The sequence below is a fragment of the Oncorhynchus tshawytscha genome, linkage group LG19 (assembly GCF_018296145.1).
Source record: "Oncorhynchus tshawytscha isolate Ot180627B linkage group LG19, Otsh_v2.0, whole genome shotgun sequence".
Classification (NCBI taxonomy): Eukaryota; Metazoa; Chordata; class Actinopteri; order Salmoniformes; family Salmonidae; genus Oncorhynchus; species Oncorhynchus tshawytscha.
Window position 1 is genome coordinate 1,678,912 of NC_056447.1, and position 22,587 is coordinate 1,701,498.

General features: G+C 40.9%; 1 protein-coding gene across 1 annotated transcript; it reads left to right on the forward strand.

Annotated features, from left to right (window-relative positions):
- The first annotated feature begins 10,103 nt into the window (after positions 1–10,103).
- Positions 10,104–22,120, forward strand: LOC112218217 (hyaluronidase-like). The gene is made up of 4 exons (XM_024378839.2): positions 10,104–10,404; positions 17,231–18,181; positions 18,848–18,937; positions 20,124–22,120. The coding sequence occupies exons 2-4, from the start codon at positions 17,252–17,254 to the stop codon at positions 20,580–20,582; spliced, it is 1,479 nt and encodes a 492-aa protein (XP_024234607.1). The 5' UTR covers positions 10,104–10,404; positions 17,231–17,251; the 3' UTR covers positions 20,583–22,120.
- The last annotated feature ends 467 nt before the right edge of the window (positions 22,121–22,587 follow it).

Below are 22,587 nucleotides of genomic sequence, written 5' to 3' on the forward strand. Positions count from 1 at the left end.
GTGTATGCAAACTTCTGACCCACTAGAATTGTGTTACAGTGAATTATAAGTGAAATAATCTGTCTGTAAACAATTGTTGGAAAAATTACTTGTGTCATTTAAAAAAACTTTTATTCACCTTTATTTATTTTTTTCATGCACAAAGCAGATGCCAAAACTATAGTTTGTTAACAAGAAATTTGTGGAGTGGTTGAAAAACAAGGTTTAATGACTCCAACCTAATTGTATGTAAACTTCCGACTTCAACTGTAGTTGCGGTAATTGAGCTAATATTTACACGTTGGGTAGGGGTAAAATTGACTAGGCAATCAGGATATATAATAAACAGAGTAACTGCAGCATATGTGAAGAGTGTGAAGGTATGTGTGAGTGTGAGGGGAGAACGGCTCATAATAATGGCTGGAATGGAGTGAAATCAAACCCATGAAAACCATGTTTTGATTACATTCCAGCCATTATTATGAGCCGTTCTCCCCCCAGCAGCCTCTGCTGGAGTGTAGGTAGCGCCTGATGTAGAGGTGCTAGATGGCATGGAGCTCAGCCACAGTGTACTGGGCCATACTCACCACCCGCTGTAGCTTCTTGCATTCAGGTGCCTTGCAGTACCAAGCAGTGATGCAGCCAGTTAAGATGCTCTCAATGGTGTAGCTGTACAACTTTTCCAGATCTGAGGGTCCATGCCAAATCTTTCCAGCCTCCTAAGGGGGAAGAGGTGTTGTCATGCCCTCTTCACAACTGTGTTTGGACCATGTTGGATCTTTTTTTCCTTCATTTTATATTCAACCTTTATTTAACTAAGCAAGTCAGTTAAGAACAAATTCTTAGTTACAATGACAGCCTTCTCTGGTCAAACCCTAACCCGGACAACGCTAGGCCAACTGTGCACCACCCTATGGGACTCCCAATCACAGCCGGTTGTGATACAGCCTGGAATTGAACCAGGATCTGTAGTGATGCCTCTAGCACTGAGATGCTGCACCTTAGACCGCTGCGCCACTCGGATATGACACTAACTAACATTAGTGTGGAGAGACTTGCTGTGTCATAAGTCTGACCACTTGGTGGCCACAATATTCTCTCTCTCTCTTTCTCACTCACACACACCGCATGTATACACACACACGGACACACAACTTTTGACCTCTTCACCATCTTTCGTTATCTCGCATACACGTACGCACGCACACACGACTTGACCTGCACACATACAAGGCTGACAGAAATAGTGGTGGAGGGCACACAATTTTCCACTAGTGTTGTATTGCCTGTGGTTCAACACTCACAGACTAAAGCTAGTGGATTATGTAAGAGAGACAGACAGAGAAAATGTCATTAAGACAAGACAAGAGAATGGGCTGAACAATTAAGAAAGGAAATACCCTAGTTTTGAGACATCCACCACTCCCCCTCCCTTTCCCTCGGCCTCTTCTGTGCAGTACCAAGATTGATTCGTCACTGTATTCTTCTCTCCCTCAGATGGGTCATGTCATTCCAGGTGGTGACTGTAACATGTGGGCTGGTGATTATTCATTCATTCTCATCACAAGTAGATTCTGTGCTGCATTCATGAAGCCGACATCAGGACAATACGGTGGGCACAATGAGGCCATTCTCTGTCATGGACTCATCATACTGTAAAAAGTTCAAAGAGGCTATTCTTTTAAGTACAGTTCCCAAACAAAGTAAGGCAGTTTGATTGTGCTTACTATATAACTAAAACTCTATGTTTTCTGATATTTTCAACATATTTACAATATTCTTAACACAAAATTACATTTGAGACATTAACATAGTTTTCCCTCTCACAGACCAGTTCCAGATTCCCTGTGTAAAAATGTCAGTGCTTCCTCTACAAGGTCTGGAACACTTCAGTCATAGGTTTCAACCAAATCATCATTATCTAGAGTAGACATTGGATATAACAATGGATTTATAACATTACATTTAAAGGCTTAAAAGCCTTCACAAACTCTTTTATAACCCTTTTATACCACCGCGTTGTTGATGACATGTTTCTGATTGGCTAGGGCATTATAGAATGGGCATTAAAACCAGATATCGGAACAGTTGGAAAAGATATCGGGACACCTTGCAATCGTGACGCCAAACTGAAAAAACTGATATTTGTTTTGTTTCTTGTCCGAACAATGCAAATGGACTACATTTACTGTGTTGAACACTGCAATTCCAGAGTAAAAAAAACAAAACATAATTACTTTAATCTTATGTGGTCAATGAGGCCTGGGCCTATGTTCATAAACCATCTCAGAGTTGGAGTTTTGCCTTTAAGATTAAATTGGACTGAGAGGCGGGACCCGAGTTTATATCAGTACTCCTACTTGGTTAAATCAATGACATTGACAACCACGGACACGCCACATGTCACCACACAGACTAACAAGCTGATTAGAACAAGGTATTTTGTTTAAGATGGTATGGTAAATTTTTCAATGACTTATTTCACTGAACCTCTTTCACTTACAGTGAGACACCAAATTATCCACCAATAGATGGAGGTAGACACTGCATTATGGCTGAGATCTATTCAATTCCAACAGTTGATTCATGAAATTGATTGAATTTCTATTCATAAAGGTGGGGGAAAAAATTCAATAATCGGCCCATTTCCATTTCATGAAGTGATGAATTGACCCCACCACGGGGTTATTTAGAGAAAGATTCATCAGAAGTCACACTACAACATGGTACACTCTAAGAATAGAACGTCTCAAAACCCCATGATTGTGTAATGAAACCATGACAAGTGGTGCACCTAAGCTGAGATCTGGTGTTTGGAGGTGGTTTGAATGTAAACCCAATGTAAGTGTTTTAATACAGAGAATGTGTATTGAAAATATAAAGTACTCTGAAACACCCAAAAGTGGTTCTTCAACCTGGATATTGGTGTTTTTAAGAGATCGTTGTGAAAACACGTTTTGAGGGTTCAGATCGTCTAACAGGCAGCATCAAAACACAAAAACGGTGTTTTTCATACAATCAGTGGTTTAGAAATGCAAATGCTTTATGGCCTAAATATTGATTGATGATAAGGGCTTATAGATAATATTTTTTTATGGACTTCCACCTTTATTTTTTTATGCTTTATTTTGACAGATTAGGAACAGGAGGGGCAGTAAGATCAAAATCAAATCAAATGTTATTTGTCATATGCGCCGAATACAACAGGTGTAGTAGACCTTACAGTGAAATACTTACTTACAAGCCCGTAACCAACAATGCAGTTCAGAAAATACCCCCCAAAAAGTAATAAATAAAAGTAACAAATAATTACAGAGCAGCAGTAAGATAACAATAGCGAGGCTATACACAGTGGGTACCAGTACAGAGAAATATCAATGTGCTGGGGCACTGGTTAGTCAAGGTAATTGAGATAATATGTACATGTAGGTATGGTTATTAAAGTGACTATGCATAGATAACAGAGAGTAGCAGCAGCAAAGACGAGTGGGGGGGGGGGCAATGCAAATAGTCTGATGAATACTATTGGTGTTTAATAAGAAGGGTTCTGCATGTAATATCCTTTATATATATTTTTTACACACTTTGATGTTCTCCTGAACCATAAGGCTGGCATCCCCAGCTGCGTCCTATTAGAAACTCATGGACAATATGGACACAGATATAAACAATGAAGACAATATATTAATGCATATTTTTTTTGTTATTCAAGTATAAATTACCAAAGTTACCATATACCTGTTAATTACCACACTTAGAACATTCCGGTAACTTTCCGGTACAGTAGCTTTGCAACCTTCGACATGCTTATAACTCTTGTAAACAGATTGTAAATGCTGTAGATTTCTTGGGTGCTGAAATAATTATATCACATTACTAAAAGTACATGCAAGTGCTGTGAGGGATGTTCTCACACCGGTTAAAATAAAGATGAACTTTGACTGTACCAAGATGGTACAGACACTTCCGGCACCGACAGAGATGGCCGCCTCGCTTCGCGTTCCTAGGAAACTATGCAGTATTTGTTTTTGTTTTTTACATGTTATTTCTTACATTGGTACCCCAGGTAATCTTAGGTTTCATTACATACAGTCGAGAGGAACTACTGAATATAAGAGCAACGTCAACTCACCATCATTACGACCAGGAAGATGACTTTCCCGAAGCGGATCCTGTGTTTTGCCCATCACCCAGGACAATGGATCGGATCCCAGCCGGCGAACCTAAAAAACGTTGCCGTAAAAGGGGCAAACGAAGCGGTCTTCTGGTCAGGCTCCGTGTAGCTATTCCCTCCGCAAGGCAATCAAACAATATAGAAACAAAGTAGAGTTGCAATTCAACGGCTCAGACACAAGAGGTATGTGGCAGGGTCTACAGTCAATCACGGATTACAAAAAGAAAACCAGCCCCGTCGCGGACCAGGATGTCTGAAAACCAACCCCGTCGCGGACCAGACAGACTAAATAACTTCTTTGCTCACTTTGAGGACAATACAGTGCCACTGACATGGCCCGCTACCAAAACCTGTGAACTCTCCTTCACTGCAGCTGACGTGAGTAAAACATTTAAACATGTTAAACCTCGCAAGGCTGCAGGTCCAGACGGCATCCCCAGCCGCGTCCTCAGAGCATGCGCAGACCAGCTGGCTGGTATGTTTACCTTATCCCAGTCTGCTGTCCCCACATCAAGAGGGCCACCATTGTTCCTGTTCCCAAGAAAGCTAAGGTAACTGAGCGACTACCGCCCCGTAGCACTCACTTCCGTCATCATGAAGTGCTTTGAGAGACAAGTCAAGGACCATATCACCTCCACCCTACCTGACACCCTAGACCCACTCCAATTTGCTTACCGTCCCAATAGGTCCACAGACGACGCAATCGCAACCACACTGCACACTGCCCTAACCCATCTGGACAAGAGGAATACCTATGTGTGAATGCTGTTCATCAACTACAGCTCAGCATTTAACACCATAGTACCCTCCAAACTCGTCATCAAGCCCTGGGTCTCGACCCCGCCCTGTGCAACTGGGTACTGGACTTCCTGATGGGCCGCCCCCAAGTGGTGAGGGTAGGTAACAACATCTCCACCCCGCTGATCCTCAACACTGGGGCCCCACAAGGGTGCATTCTGAGCCCTCTCCTGTACTCCATGTTCACCCACGACTGCGTGGCCATACACGCCTCCAACTCAATCATCAAGTTTGCGGACGACACTACAGTGGTAGGCTTGATTACCAACAATGACGAGATGGCCTACAGGGAGGAGGTGAGGGCCCTCGGAGTGTGGTGTCAGGAAAGTAACCTCATACTCAACATCAACAAAGGAGATGATCGTGGACTTCAGGAAACAGCAGAGGGAGCACGCCCCTATCCACATCGACGGGACAGTAGTGGAGAGGGTAGTACGTTTTAAGTTCCTCAGCGTACACATCACGGACAAACTGAATTGGTCCACACACGCAGACAGCATTGTGAAGAAGGTGCAGCAGCGCCTCTTCAATCTCAGGAGGCTGAAGAAATTTTGCTTGTCACCAAAATCACTCACAAACTTGATTTCCATTGATAATCTTTGTGTGATTTTGTTGTCAGCACATTCAACTATGTAAAGAAAAAAGTATTTAGTAATATTTCATTCATTCAGATCTAGGATGTGTTATTTTAGTGTTCCCTTTATTTTTTTGAGCAGTGTATATACTGTACTCGATACCATCTACTGCATCTTGCCTATGCCGTTCTGTACCATCACTCATTCATATATCTTTATGTACATATTCTTTATCCCTTTACACTTGTGTGTATAAGACAGTAGTTGTGGAATTGTTTGGTTAGATTACTTGTTGGTTATTACTGCATTGTCGGAACTAGAAGCACAAGCATTTCGCTACACTCGCATTAACATCTGCTAACCATGTGTATGTGACAAATAAAATTTGATTTGATTTGTGCTAAATGTGACCCATTTCAGGGAACTAGGCGTATGTCGCGGGTCGCTACTTCACCGTTTCAAAGGGTTTTTTTGTAAATCAAAATGACTTCTGGAACATGTGAACGTTTATGTGCCTTAATAACAAACTTGCCATCTGTAAATACAAATACAATTGTTAAACTATGAACCTAGATGGTTGAGCCAGAGAAAAAGTCAGCAACCTAGCCATGATTGGCTGAGATAATGAGTGGGCTGGACATGCCGAGAGATGAGCTTGGATTGGTCTGCCATATAGCATGCTTCTGTCTATTTGAGCAGGTCAGTATGTCTAGGTAATACTGTCTAATGCAGCTTTTTTAATGTATTGTGTATTAAAACTGCATAAGTGCTGCTCTCTACTTTATGGAGGACTGAGTTTTGAAATCAGTAGAATTTGAATATGATAGCTTCTGGATTATATCTTCAAACTATAAACAACCATGGCATCCGACAGGAGACGGTCCAACCATGATGAATGATGAATACGGGTAAGAGTCTGGATAGCTACATTATCAGAGATGACATGTTTCTAATTGTGACAGTAAGAGTCATTTACTTGGCTAGCTATAGCCTAATGTTAGCTAGCTAACATTGTACCTTGTTGGTTAGCTAATTGCAGATTCATGCAGGATAGTAATGTCATGAGTTGTGGTTATGGTTCATTGTTTACCAAGTTAGCTAGCTAATATTAGCTGGCTAGCTCGCTAGCTAACGTTATGAACATTAAATTATTCATATATCAGAGCTATTTGCTCCGCTAGTTATAGCCTAATATTAGCTTGCTAACATTGAACCTGGTTGGTAAGCTACCTGAAGATTTATGCAGGGTGGTAACATCATGAGTTTTGATTATGGTTCATTGTTTACCTAGCTAGCTAGTTAACGTTAGCTGGCTCGTTAGCTAACATTACATGTATGACCTTATTATCTGTATCTCAGCGCTATTTGCTTAGCTAGCTTTAGCCTAATGTTAGCTAGCTAACATTGAGCCTGGTTGGTTACAGTGCCCTTCACTAATATTGGCTCCCTTGGTAAATATGAGCAAAACAGGCTGTGAAAAAAATGTATTTGCTGCTTATCCTCTTGGTCTTTTATTCAAAATATTCACAAAAATTGAACATTTAATTTGAGTAAAATGTTTGAAAAAAAGTAATGTGAAATAATATACATCAATATTTTTATTCTAAATGTGTGCCACAATTTTTGGCACCCCTAGAAATTCTTATGAGTAAAATCTAACTGAAGTACATTCCCATTCATATGTTACATTTTCTATGTTCACCTGAGTGATTAGGAACACTTAAGTGGTAAGCCATGACTTCCTGTTTCACTGGGGTATAAATACGAGGTGACACACAGGCCAAGTTCCCATAGACATCCATCACTATGGGAAAGACCCGAGAATACAGTAATGATCTGCGACAAAAGGTTGTTGAGCTGCACAAATCAGGAAATGGCTATAAGAAAATAGGTCAATGGTTAAAAATGCCCATTTCCACTATCAGGGCAATAATTAAGAAGTTTAAAGCAACTGGAGATGTTAACAATCGGCCTGGAAAGGGACGTGTGTCTATATTGACTCCACGCACAGTGAGGAGGATGGTTTGAGTGGCCAAAAAATCTCCACGGATCACAGCTGGAGAATTGCAGACGTTAGTTGGGTCTTGGGGTCAGAAAGTCTCCAAAACTACAATCAGACACCACCTACATAACCACAAGTTGTTTGGGAGGGTTGCCATAAAAAAAGCCTTTGCTGTCATCAAATAACAAACTCAAGCACCTATAGTTACTGGAACATTCAATGGGATCGGGTTTTATGGTCAGATAAGACCAAAATAGAGCTTTTTGGAAACAAAAACCAGAGGTCAGTTTGGTGTAGACAGAAAGATAGCCATGCAGAAAAGTTCCTCGTCCCTACTGTGAAGTATGATGGTGAATCTTTGATGTTGTGGGGCTGTTTTCCTTCCAAAGGCCCTGGACAACTTGTTATGATACACTGTATCATGGACTCCATCAAGTACCAGCAGATACTAAATCAAAACCTGACTGCCTCTGCTAGGAAGCTCAAACTGTGGAATGAGCTTAAGAGGAGAGTCCACAAGCGTGGACCTTGGAATCTGAAGGATCTGGAGAGACTCTGTATGGAGGAATGGTCTCAGATCCCTTGCCATGTGTTCTCCAACCTCATTACACTTTATAGGAGAAGACTCCGAGCTGTTATCTTGGCAAAGGGAGGTTGCACTAAGTATTGACTGAAGAGGTGCCAATAATTGTGGCACACATATATTTGAGAAAAGGTGCCAATAATTGTGGCACACATATATTTGAGAAAATTATTTGTTTTATGATAAGAATACATTTTATCTTTCAATTATTTTACTTTAATTAAAGGTTAGATTTTTGTGAATATTTTGAAAGAAAGAACAAGAGGATAAACAATAAATACTTTTTTTCACAGACAGTTTTGCTCATATTTACCAAGGGTGCCAATATTAATGGAGGGCACTGTACCTGCAGATTCATGCAGGGTAGTAATGTCATGAGTTGTGATTATGGTTAATTGTTTATTATTATTATTATTTTTTTAACCTTTATTTTACTAGGCAAGTCAGTTAAGAACAAATTCTTATTTTCACCGTTTACCTAGCTAGCTAGCTACATGTCTTAATAAAATACTCCACCATGCAAGTAACCATTTCGTGTGCGTTCGTAAATTCAGTCTGGCCATCTACTCCGATTTCAGAGCACTCTTGTGCGAGTTTGCCAGAGTGCGCAGAATAACTGAAGAATTTAAGAACGCTCAATACCCGTTGAATATGGCCGGTGTCAGTAAACTCATCGACCGCTGTGTGCTATGAACGCGGCACGCTCTGAATTTACGAACGGACAATCTGACAGCACAGTTGCAGTCACCAACGCTCCGGATAACATAACAGCCTAACCAGATCTGCTAGGGCGAGTGATGTTCAGTGAGCTGTTCTCTCTCACTTAGATGTCTGGAAGTAGCTAGCAAGTTAGCTTGACTGCTGTTGTTAGTACATTCGGATCAACCCTTAAAGAGATGGGTGGGGCTAAAACTTAAGAGGGTGTGAATGATGCTGAATGGGTGTAGACAAAGAGGGCTCTCCAATAGTAGTACCAAAACATTGAAAGGTCATTTTGTCAAAAGTGAGTTTACAACTTTCAAAGCAAAATTACTTTCCCATTGTTCCTCAACTGTAGTGTATGATATACCATTTTCTAGCTCTGAGTCTCTACTTTTATCCAATGTAAAAAACACAATTTCAATTTTTGCTCCATAAGACCGATTTGGAACTCTATGTTACATCTTATCCATACGCACCTTAGCCGCCTCGTAGACGTAGTTGTGAGTTTTAACTGTACCAGAGGTGGAAAAAGTACCCAATTGTCATACTTGAGTAAAGGTAAAGATACCTTTATAAAATGACTCAAGTAAAAGTGAAAGTCACCCATTAAAATACAACTTGAGTACAAGTCTAAAAGTATTTTGTTTTACACATATTTAATTAAGTATCAAAAGTAAATGTTATTGCTCAAATATAGTTAAGTATCGAAAGTAAACGTATAAATCATTTCAAATGATTTATATTAGGCAAACAGCACCGTTATCTTGGTTTTATTTTATTTTGGATAGCCAGGGGCACACTCCAACACTCAGACATAATTTACAAAGGAAGCATTTGTGTTAAGTTAGTTTGCCAGATTTGAGGCAGTAGGGATGACCAGGGAAAAGGGTGTGAATTTGCCAATATTTCTGTCCAGCTAAGCATTTCAAAATGTTACTTTTGTGTGTCAGGGAAAGTGTATGGAGTAAAAAGTACATTATTTTCTTTAGGAATGTAGTGAAGGAAAAGTTGTCTAAAATATAAGTTGTAAAGTAAAGTACAGATACCCCAAAAAACGACTTAACTTGTACTTATTAGCATTTTTAATTAAGTACTTTACACCACTGAACACTAGCCAAAAACCTTCTGTGATTGTATTTGTGGAAAAAATTGCTTTGTTTCATTGTGACAGGTTTCTATTGAACTTAGGCCATGGTCTACTTAATAAAGTCCATTATACATGTGATCTGTTTTCATGTTTTAAAGATAACACTCTCCGTGGAAATTCTCCAGTTGAGAAGAGATAGTAGAGTGAGAGTGACTAGCAGGGACGGGTTCCCTCTCTGGCAAGAGCGGTGCACCCATCTCCACTGCCTGAGTTAGTCAGGTCAGTGAGGAGGAGCCAAGCCAACAAAAGAGGGGCATCGCTGGCCCCACAGACACCAAGGGTCCCAGGGGAGATCCAAAGCGAAGGGCACTGCTGGTCCCCAAAAAACCCAGTTAGAGGGGCATATAGGAGAGAAGAAAGCATTGTTGAACCGTTTCAAGAAGACCTGGACTGGTTCCTCAGGATCAATGGGACCAGGCTAGATCAGTAGGAGCTTTGAAAGAGGTATGTGAGACTTTAGATCAGGGCTCCCAAACCTTGTTCCTGGAGAGCTACACTCCAGTAGGTTTTCAATCCAACCCCAGTTGTAACTAACCTGGTTCAGCTTGTCAACCAGCTAATTATTAGAATCAGGTGCACTAGATTAGGGTCGGAGTGAAAACCTACAGGACGGCAGGGTTGGGCAGCCCTTTTTTTAGATCATAAATCTTCCTCATAGTATTAGATCTAAAGGCTCAGATCAAATGTATTTCTATCTTAAAACTGTTTAACTTCCATAGCAATTCGTTTCACAAGCCATTCATTTAACTGAGGAGAGAAATATTTTACTCAGTAGTATCTGATAGTGATCATTTTTTAAGACTTGCAGGGTCATTAAGATTGAAACTCAGAGATGACGTGTTGAACCAAAAGTATGGTGCCACAGTAGATGAACTGGCAGGGAATATTAATAAAACCACCATCACATATGGAAATGATATTCACCAAACTGAAGGGTTCAGAGAAAGACCGCAAGATGTGAAGACAGCTAAATGTGAACATGATCAAGGCTTCAGAACATTCGTTCATGTTTGGTGGTGTGCATGTGTGTGTGCGTGTGTGATTGTGTGTGTGTGTGTGTGCGAGCGCATATGCATGTGTGCGTGTGTGATTGTGTGTGTGTGTGTGCGAGCGCGAGCGCGTATGCATGTGTGCGTGCATGTGTAAATTATTTAGGGAGGGTGTTATTGGAGCACAGTTTCTTCCAGTGTTAATAAGAACTGGAAAAGTGACAAGTGCATCAAGTCTACAGTATGACAGGCCAATAATAGCCTGCTTTCATCAAAGACCAATCTGTTTCATCACAGTTGTCAGACACAAGATTAGATACACAGACACAGCATGCATACACACGTTTGAAAAGTGAAAGACCTTCCATATGATATGCAGATCACAGGGATAGCATCAATAAACACATCTCGCTGGCTGCTGACTAGCGGTGGACCCAAAGGATGTAGAGAAAGAGTCTGACTCATCTGTTCTGCCCAGCACTGCTATGCAGATTAGTGTCTCCACATGTTTACTTTTATTTCCACACTCATTCTTTTCAACATTTAACCTAACGCCATCTCGGCTCCCTCAAAAGCACATTCATTCAGATTCACAAAAAGATCCATGGTACATAGAGATGGGCCATTTAGTTCCAAGGTTGGTCTCATACTTTCCAAATTACATGAACAGCCTGTGAATTGCAGGTTTTTTCAATGGCTTTGGGGCAATTTTCACATGTATGTGGGACATTTTCACAATGCTTAGTACAAAACTCAAAAGAGATCATCAAAAAGACAGTTGTTTCGAAAACATTAAACACATTTTCAGTTGACAACTCACAAAACGATACAGTCACTTTATCACCAAAGTTAGTGTTTCATCTAGAAATACATGTTTCAGGTTTAAAATCCATTTTACTATTACTTAATCTGACTGCTCTTAAGTGATAATCACTTAACCGTTTGGTAAACCTATGGATTTTAAACTGGTTTGTCTAGTACAGATCTTGAGAACGACATAATTCAAATGTATGTTTGTGTAGTGTGAACATATAAATGATGATGTGTACTATTATGATTTTACTTCACAGGAAAAAAAATAAAAATGGATATTGACAAAAAACAGATGTATTTGTATGTAACAAATGCATCCTCTAAACAGTAAACATGTATCCAAAATGAAGTTGCTGGGGTCTTTTTGTTGATGTTTTTTTATACTGCTTCATTAAAACAGCATTGGCCAAACAGTAGTAGTAGTAGTAGTAGTATATGCCATTTACATAGCAGGAGCTTTTATCCAACGTGACAACAGTGAGTCCACATATTTTCATACTGTATGTAACCTCAATGGGAATCAACCACACAACTCAGGTGTTGCTAGTACCATGCTCTAACGAACTGAGCCACACAGGACCACGACCAGTTTGGAGTTTTGTACCGAGTTTAGAAAATTTACCACAGTTGTGAAAATAGTACCAATGTGATTAAAGAAAACTGTAAACACATGTGAATTGGGTCTCCATAATTATATAGACCAACATACTCGGAGTGTACAAAACATTAGGAGCACCAACCTCCTCATATTGAGTTGCACCCCCATTTTGCGATCAGAACAGCGTCAATTCATCAGGGCATGGACACTACAAGGCGTTGAAAGCGTTCCACAGGGATGTTGGCCCATGTTGGCTCCAATTTTGGCACACACACAATCCATGTGTCAACTGTCTCAAGAATTATTTTTTTTCCCCGATTTTTATTCTCCAACGGGGCTATAGATTTGGGTGAAGTTTTTTCTCGCCTGAGTAGCCTCGTTTCACTGCCAAAAATAAAATTAAACCATCGAGTGTTCAGCGAAATAACAACACAATGTCAAATACAGGTAGCCTAGTCAAATAATTAACATCCAATCACATTAACCGTTACTCTCTCGCAGGAATTCCACTAACTGTCCGTATGTAGCCAAACGTAGCTGCTACTCGTTCCGTTTGCTCGAAAATGTATAAATGGTTAAAAAGGCCCGCGTCCATAGAGACACATACCAGCTCTACTGGTAGTATTGCTCCTACCAGCATTACTACAACTGCACCTGTCAACGACAAGCACATCCAATGCTAGCATCAGTAGTTCTACATTTGTTGTTAGCCCAGCTAACATGGACACTGACAGTTGTGAATCTGATGCAGTCGAAGAGCTACTGCCCCCTCACCCGGGAAAGCACCGAATAACAGACCATCGAAGAGGCACAAATATGATGAGAACTACATTGGTTTGGGGTTTACTTATATTGGGACTGGTGTCTTTCCTCAGCCACAGTATATTATATGTGCAAAAGTACTTTCTCACAACTCGATGAAACCTTCACTCTTACGCAGACATTTAGAAACAAAACATGCCAATTTGAAAAATAAGCCACAGGAGTTTTTTTGAGCGAGAATTAAGACGACTTTCGAGTAGTAAGACATGTATAAAAGCAACAGTTACCATTAATAAGAAGGGGCTAGAAGCGTCTTATATGGTGAGCTACCGTTTGGCTTGGACAGGCAAGCCCCATGCTATTGTGGAGGACTTAATTCTTCCTGCTGCTGCGGATATGGCTGAGACAATGCTGGGGGAAAAGGTTAAAAAAAACTAGACATGCAATGCCTTCATCAAACAACACTTTTTCACGACGCATCAGTGACATGACAGGAGATGTTTTGAAACAATTACTGCATCTCATACAAGCCAATGAATTCTATGCGTTACAGCTGGATGAGTCCACAGACGTGGCGGGACTGGCACAGCTACTCCATTACGTTTATAGGGAGTCAATTAAGGAAGACATCCTCTTTTGCAAATCACTGGAAACCAGGACAACAGGAGAGGATATTTTTTAAGGACTGGACAGCTTTGTGACATCAAATGGACTTTGGTGGTCAAGATGTGTTGGTATCTGTCCTGATGGCGCAAAAGCCATGACATTGAGACATAGTGGAGTGGTAACGCACGTGCAAGCAGTTGCTCCCGACACCACTTGGGTACACCGCAGCATCCACCAAGAGGCTCTTGCTGCCAAAGGAATGCCTGATAGCTTGAAAGATGTTTTGGACACTACAGTGAAAATTGTCAGGACCCGGTAACAAACCCGGGTCTCCGGAGTGAGAAACAGTCACTTAACCAACTGAACCACGAATAGTCGGCAGAACCCAGAAGATGAGGCAGACACAGCAGTACTTGATTGGAGTATTTAATAAAGTAAAAAAGGAAAGTCCTTCAGGCAAACATATAACTCCACAACGTCAAAAGTAATTCCACGAGAACAAAGGTAATCCTCCAAGACAAAAAGGTAAATCCACAGGGTGGTAGGTATAGCATGAAAAAAACTCAAAGGATACTCAAAAATGTATAAACAAGAACAAAAACAGAATTCCACAAGAGAGTCCAACGGGAGCAACAAAAGTTCACAGCATCACTAGGGCTGGGTGCTAACATACAAACACAGAGCAAAGAACTGAGGAAAACTAAGGGTTTAAATACAATCAGGGGAAACGAGGCACAGGTGCAAATAATAACAGGGAACAAGGGAAAACAAAAGGGTCAAAAAGCACAATGGGGGCATCTAGTGACCAAAGACCGGAACAACCCTGGCTAAATCCTGACAGAAAATGGTTAACTTTGTTAATAAAGAAAGGCCCCTGAACTCTCGTGTATTTTCTGCACTATGCAATGAAATGGGCAGCGACCATGTAACGCTTTTACAACATACAGAAGTGCGCTGGTTAAAGTATTGACACGTTTTTTTAAAAATTGAGAGACAAGCTTAAGGTTTTCTTTACTGACCATCATTTTCACTTGTCAGACAACTTGCATGACTGGCCTATCTGGGTGATGCTTTTTCTCGCCTGAATGATCTGAATCTAGGATTACAGGGACTCTCCGCAACTATATTCAATATGTGGGACAAAATTGGGGCTATGATTAAGAAGTCGGAGCTCTTCTCCAAGGACAACACACGTCTTTCCATCATTGTATGATTTTTTGTGTGTAAATGAACTCAAGATTACGGACAATGTCAAATGTGATATAGCGAAGCACCTGAGTGAGTTAGATGCGCAATTACTCAGGTACTTTCCCGAAACGGATGACACAAACAACTGGATTCGTTATCCCTTTCATGCCCTACATCCAGTCCACTTACCGATATCTGAACAAGAGTGTCTCGTCGAAATTGCAACAAGCGGTTCTGTGAAAATTGAATTGAATCAGAATTCTGATTTCTGGATTGGGCTGCGCTCAGAGCATCCTGCCTTGGCAAATCGCACTGTTAAGACATTGATGGCCTTTGCCACCACGTACCTATGTGTGTGTGGATTCTCGGCCCTCACTAGCATGAAAATGTGGAAAACGATTTATGACTGAGATGCTCTCCAATACAACCCAAAATTGTAGAGTTATGTTCATCCTTTCAAGCACACCCTTCTCATCAACCCGTGGTGAGTAATTCACCATTTTTGTTGAACAAATAAAGTTTCATATGTAAAATGGCTAAATAAAGAGCAAAATTATTAATTATTATTATATTATTATTTGTACCCTGGTCCTATAAGAGCTCTTTGTCACTTCCCACGAGCCGGGTTGTAACAAAAACGAACAAAAACTGTTTAATAAATGTGTCGTATAGTGTGTGTGTGGCAGGCTAACAATGATGGCAAAAAACAACATTTGACCCTGGTGCTAGAGGGGGTACACAGCTGGCAGTTGAATGTTTGAAGGGTTACGGGACTATAAAAAGTTTGGGAGCCACTGATCTACACTGATTGAAGTGGATTTAACAAGTTACATAAATAACGGATTGTAGCTTTCACCTGGGTTCACCTGGTTAGTCTATATCATGGAAAGGTGTTCCTAATGTTTTGTACACTCAGTGTATATTGATGACCAACATATTTATGCCAATTGTACATACATGGCGATGATAATGCCAAAGATACATTTATTTTTCCTACCACAAACTATCGGCAAGGGACTTATTTCATTTTAGCTGCTCCCGGCATTTTATGGGAAGGAAAATAAAATGTTTGATAAATTACAATGCATGGTTAACAAAATGACAGTTCATATGTCAACGTATGAAAGTTCTATGAACAGTTCTAAGAACTGAACGCTAGCGATGACACAAGGCACAACTGTCAGTATTACTAAGTAATCACACTAATAAAGGATCTGTTATAATATAACGTTTGTACATTGACTGATTGAGTGATTAGGATCATTTACTTGTCAGCTCATTGAAGGTTTGAGAAAAGGGTTAGCTTCCATTCTTAAAGTTCACCGCTGGTACGTTCATCTGGAGTCAATCAGCCCAGTCAGGAGACTTGGCTCCGGTTTGAGTTCAGTTGTGTCTTTTTGAGGAAAAACATGACATCAAATGTGGAGTCTTTTGTCTTTTGAGCTCAGACATTGTTTTTTTTTTTGGGGGGGGTATTTTTAGTGGCCAGGGCGAGTGGTGTTCCTGGAGGCACTGGGACAATTTATGGTTCGAGGAAAGCCTGAGAGACTTCACCACAGACTGTTTGTCTTCAGCAAGGATTACGGTACAGTTTGACTGACAAAGCATAGCACAGGACTCGCAGCCAAAGCCTTTTCCTCTTCAGTTATAACTACAAATGTAAATGTTATATTCAGGAATTATGCGGAATGCACAGTTGTTGGCCCCGCATAATAAGAACGACAAAAACAACCATATTGTTCTTTCTGGTGTTAAACAGGTTATAAAACTTCCCAGAATCAGATATTGGTCAAAAAGATACTGAAATATATCTTGATTATTATCATTACACCATACAATGTACCTATTGCATATACAGTATACAGACAAGGATGTTCTCCTAGAAGTGAAGGAATTATTCAATAAATGAAGCAATCACAATCCCATCAGGGGTGGATAAAAATTACGGCCGATTTTCCATGTCTCTATTGAAGACAACGTCAGGGGCCTTGTATTCTGAGAGTGGGGTCATTGTTTCTCTCCCTGGACTCGGATAAAGGCACTAACTCAAAACGTCTTTGTTAGGGCAATATGACAAATAAGCCCGGCAGACTTGATAGATCTTGACAGGAGCACATTCAGTCAAATGGCACCTTTCTCTGAGAAGAATAGAGGACCATTGTACAGTGTGTGCAATCTAGAGCAGTGCAGCTCATTGACCCTCACTCACATGTCCTTTCCAGTCTTGATCATCCCTGCCTACTGAAGCCCATGATGCGTTTACTTTTATCCTGTGATTTCTATCCTGTTCTTTTTCCTTTTCATGTTGGGATAGGACGACTAAGAGTCTAGGGCGATGGCGCTGATTCGCTGCTGTCTGCTGGTGGTAGTCTTGTGGATTGGGGTCAGAGAAGGGGCCGGTGGTGAGCAGATGAAGCAGGCCCAGGCTCCTCTTATCCCTCATCGGCCCTTCATCGTAGTGTGGAACGCCCCAACAGAGTCCTGCCGCCTTCGCTTCAAGGTGGACCTGGACCTCAGCGTCTTTGACATCGTGGCCAACCTCAACGAGACCCTTAGCGGGCCCAATGTCACCATCTTCTACCATAGCCACCTGGGCTATTATCCTTACTACGCCAGCTCTGGGAACCCCATCAACGGGGGCCTGCCCCAGAACCAGAGCCTGTCCAAGCACCTGAGCAAGGCCAGGGCCGACATCGACAAGCTCATCCCTCACAAGGACTTCCGAGGTCTGGGTGTCATTGACTGGGAGAACTGGAGGCCCCAGTGGGTGCGCAACTGGGGCTCGAAGGACATCTACCGCAACAAGTCCAAGGAGCAGATCCGGAAGCTCCATCCAGATTGGCCTGAGAGCAAGGTGGAGAATGAGGCCAAGGAAGCCTTTGAGAGGGCCGGACAGGCCTTTATGAACAATACTCTACTGTTGGCCGAAAGTCGACGACCTGACGGCCTCTGGGGCTTCTACTTGTTCCCCGACTGCTACAACTATGGCTACAAGACGCACCCGCATCGCTACACAGGTGAATGCCCCAACGTGGAGCATGTCCGTAATGACCATCTGATGTGGCTTTGGAGGGAGAGCACAGCTCTCTACCCCTCTGTGTACCTAGACTACGAACTCAAGTCCTCGGCCAACACCGTCAAGTTTGTCCACTACCGCGTCAAAGAGGCCATGAGGATTGCCTCCATCGCACGCACCGACTTCACCCTGCCTGTGTTCGTCTACTCTAGACCCTTCTATGCCTACACCTTCACGGTCCTCTCAGAGGTGAGAAGGATTACTAATAACTGGCGATGTTGCTGTTGGTTCAAGAGTGAAAATAATAGTGTTAGAACAGTGCTAAATATTCCAACACATTTTTAGCGCTTTTTAACACAAGTTAGCGCTTTTTATAATTTGTGCAAGGTTTGTATTGCCTTTCAGTCATTGTGATAAACTACCTAACCTCTGTTAAGTCACTTGTCTTGTCTCCTGCCATGGTCAGCTATTAATCTCCCAGAAGCTTCTGGAACTGTCACAGAGTGATGAGTGGATTGCTTAGTCTCAGCTATGAAATCTCACATGACCTTTAATTTATTTACAATACATGGGCTCCATCCAGAAACATTCCCTAGCCCTTAACCCCTATAGGCACTTGAGTAGATCTGAAATAACTGGATAGTTTAAGCATTTCTACCTTGCCCTCTGATTGGCTGGGTGGATATTGCTTACCTACAGAATTTGAACCTTTCAGGTGTATTAAAGTACCCATAGAGAGGTGATATAGGGCTTTTTCTGGATTGGGCCATGATCTCTATTTTGAGTTTCAGGGTGTAAAACATGAGAATGTACCAGTCAACATTGATCACTGGAGCAGGTCAAGTATTCACCTCACTTTGACCTGAAGGGGAGACTGTGTTTGCAGTGTTACACCTTTTATTATGTCTCTCCTAGAGTGACCTGGTGCACACTATTGGAGAGAGTGCAGCTCTTGGGGCATCAGGAGTGGTACTTTGGGGCTCCTCAGAATATGCTCGAACTCAGGTAAAGAAATAACACAGAAAACTATGTGCAATATGATTGTTTTTATTTAATAATCCCGGATCTGAGGACCAACAGTGGGGCACCTTTTTTTGCCTGGAAACACGTGATTTCAACTAATCATGTTCATAAAATGTCTTATCAAGTTATGTCAAATCACAATTGATATTCTAATGTGATCCAAACATAGAAATCTATAATGTACTGTATTGTATTGTACTTTACTGTACTCTACTGCACACTTAACTCAAGTAGAGTAAAGTACAGTACAGTACAGTACAGGAAAGTAGAGTATAGTTCAGTACAGTACAGTGGAGTACAGTAAAGTAGAGTACAGTACAGTATGGTACTCTGTACTGTACCATACTGTACTGAACTATATTCTACTGTACTGTACTGTACTGTACTCTACTGTGCTGTGCTGTACTGAACTATACTCCACTAGAGTTTCTTATAATTCACTGGGTCTAAATTCTTACAATAATTATTTTGGATTAATTACAAGCTGTGCTATTTTCAATGTTCCTGATTAGGGCTATGGCGGTCATAAAATTTTGTCAGCCGGTGATTGGTTGCTATTTCATTGGGGCCAGGAGTGAGAACCTAGACGAAGATGTCTGGTATCTAACTTGTTTGACCCAGTAACAATGGGAGATGAACTGATCTGCTGGTTTATTCTTGTCGGTTTTCGGTTGCAAGCAAGTTTGTTTTAACACGTAATCTCTCATTAGTAGCATTTTAGGAAATCCAGCGCTAACCTGCAGCTGCACATTAAGTTCTCCATGTTGGTTGCAATTGACTCAATATGTTTTTACCAAGCTAATCCTGTGTATTAGATTGAACATTTCAAGCCTTGATTCCCTCCATTCCAGTTTGAGAGGAAATCAAATGGAGAGAAAAAAAGAGATGAAAGTCAAGGGATAGTGCATGAAGTAAATTAACATACTGTGGGTGACATAAGGGATAGTGCATGAAGTAAATTAACATACTGTGGGTGACATAAGGGATAGTGCATGAAGTAAATTAACATACTGTGGGTGAGGAAGGTTCATTCAATGTAACTATTATTCCCAGTGAACTGCAGGCCTATTTTTTAGCTATACTTTCACAGACACCTATACTTATGCTGTGTATTTATGCTGTGCATCACATTGTGTTTGTGCCTCTGCCTGTCTATGTGCACCACCAGAGAAACTGCCTGACCGTGAAGAAGTATATTGATGGCCCGTTAGGCCACTATGTCATCAACGTCACCTCAGCCGCCAAGCTGTGCAGCAAAGCCCTGTGCAAGAAGAATGGCAAGTGTGTGAGGAAGAGCCTCGACTCAGGAGCCTACCTCCACCTCAATCCCCGCTTCTTCCACATTCGCCGCAACCTGGGCCCCCGGGGGCCCTGCTTCCACGTGAGCGGCCATCTTAACAACCACGACATCCTGGACATGAAGCACAAGTTTACCTGCCAGTGCTACCAAGGCTGGACGGGGGTCTACTGCGAGATGCCCCAGATGCCACCGCTCCCTCCCATGTCCCGACCTAGGGACAACAGCCTGCTAGGGGACATACTGGTCATCCTGTCACTTCACTTCTCCTGTCTGTGTGTCATCATGTTCCTTGGTCTCTGCCTCATCATCAAGTGCTTGATACTGTAGAGAGAGGACCCAGCAAACTGGGAACATTCCCAGGACATTAAATAACATTCTTATTAAGTTCCAGCTAACATTAGGATGATAACATCCCACAAACATTTTTAATCACCAAATATTTTTTTATGAGAAATGTTTCAAATGAAATATAATTGGAATGTGCTCCTAACATTCACTAAATTGTTGTGCACAACATCTGTATAAACTACCACAGAACATTCCCCTAAGGTTCACATTAGGTTGCCAGGGAATATAATAACACAACATTGCATTAATGTTCTCAGAACTTACTGGCGCAACAAAATGTGGATGAAATAGTGGTTGTGTGGAAACATTACCGGAGCGTTCTGCTGATTGTGATGGAAATGTTATTCAAAACAACAAGCAGGGAATATTCCTACAATGGTCTCATAAAGTTATAGTGTGACATTAAGACATGATGTTCCAAAAACATCCCCGAACAAACTTCAGCAAATCTGCCCCAATCATTCGAATTTTAAATATTTGGAAGTAGATATATTTCCTGCCTGTCATAAAACAATTGCCAGAAACTTTAACAGAATGCTGAAATCAATTCAATCTGACCCCAGTAGATAGATTAACATCCCAATTGCTTTCACTGGCAGAATATCTATTGTCAAAATGAATATATTGCCACGGCTGAATATCTGTAGGTCAATGCTTCCCATGGCTCCCCCTTCTGGCTATTGGGATAAAATTCATATTGTGGTTTCAAAATGTATATGGAAAGGTAAGCAATCCAGGATAAAAATAAAACATTTACAAATTTACAAAGAGGGAAAGACGTAGGAGGACTATACGTACCAAACTTTAAATTGTATTTCCAGGCACTGACATTTCGCCCCATCCTAAATTGGTTTACTGATATTTCCCTTAAACAATGTAAACTACGTTTTGGTCCTATTGTTGCTCATACAATTTCTATTTGGCACATAATGGTTTGACAACAATCCAAGATTTGAAAAACACATACACATTTCCAGGCATCTCCTTCTTTCTATATTTACAACTTCGGTCAGCTATGCTGGCCTTTGGAGTATCTCGGGAAACACAACTACCAAACCATCCAATGATGGGATTTATATATAAAGGATCTGGGCTACCAAAAGGACAAATCTCTTTCATATATAAACAACTGTTGGAAAGCTCATATTCAAAGGTAGCCAATACAAAAGTATGGTCTACAGATCTAAGTGAATTTGAATAACCCTTTAACTGGAAAAGAATATGGGAAAAACAGAACCTTAGAATCCGCTAATTCGAACAATCAATGTATATATTTTACATTTGTTCATAGACTGTATTTAATATATTTAATATATACAGAATGTATCATTACTTAAACTATAAAATATTATCAAAACTATCAATACTTTTTAGTTATGTGCCTTTTGTAATGTTTTTCTCTTTAAAATGTTTCTTCTTCTGTTGAGTGGCAGTCCAGAGGTTAGGTAAAATAATGAATTGAAAATATATGACCGGAATATGAAATCATAAACATTTAAATATTGTACCTGTAACCCCCCCCATGAAAAAATGACAAATAAAATACACATTTGGTCAAAAACCTAAAAGAAACATAGTGCGACTGTTAATGGAGAAGTCATCCTAAATACCTAAAACAACATGAAGGGAACATTCCCACTAGACTCTCATGAAGTTAGGCACAGTGATGGCGAAACGTTAAATGACTGGGAGGTTATACATATGGCGTGTGCGACTCTCTTTGCTTGTATAGCTTACGGTTTATTCACCTCTACATCCTTTTGCGAGAGTCTTACGAAGTTATTTTGTAACGTTATGACATGATGTTCCAATGATGTTCTAAGAACATACTTCAATGATAATGGAAGTGGCTCTGAGAACGTCACTGCAATGCCAATATTGATGTACCATGTTATTATAGGAAGTTGCCAATTTTCAATATGTTTACATGATGCTATCTAATTAGGGTATTGTCCAAACATAGTTATAACTAGGGCTGGGCGAC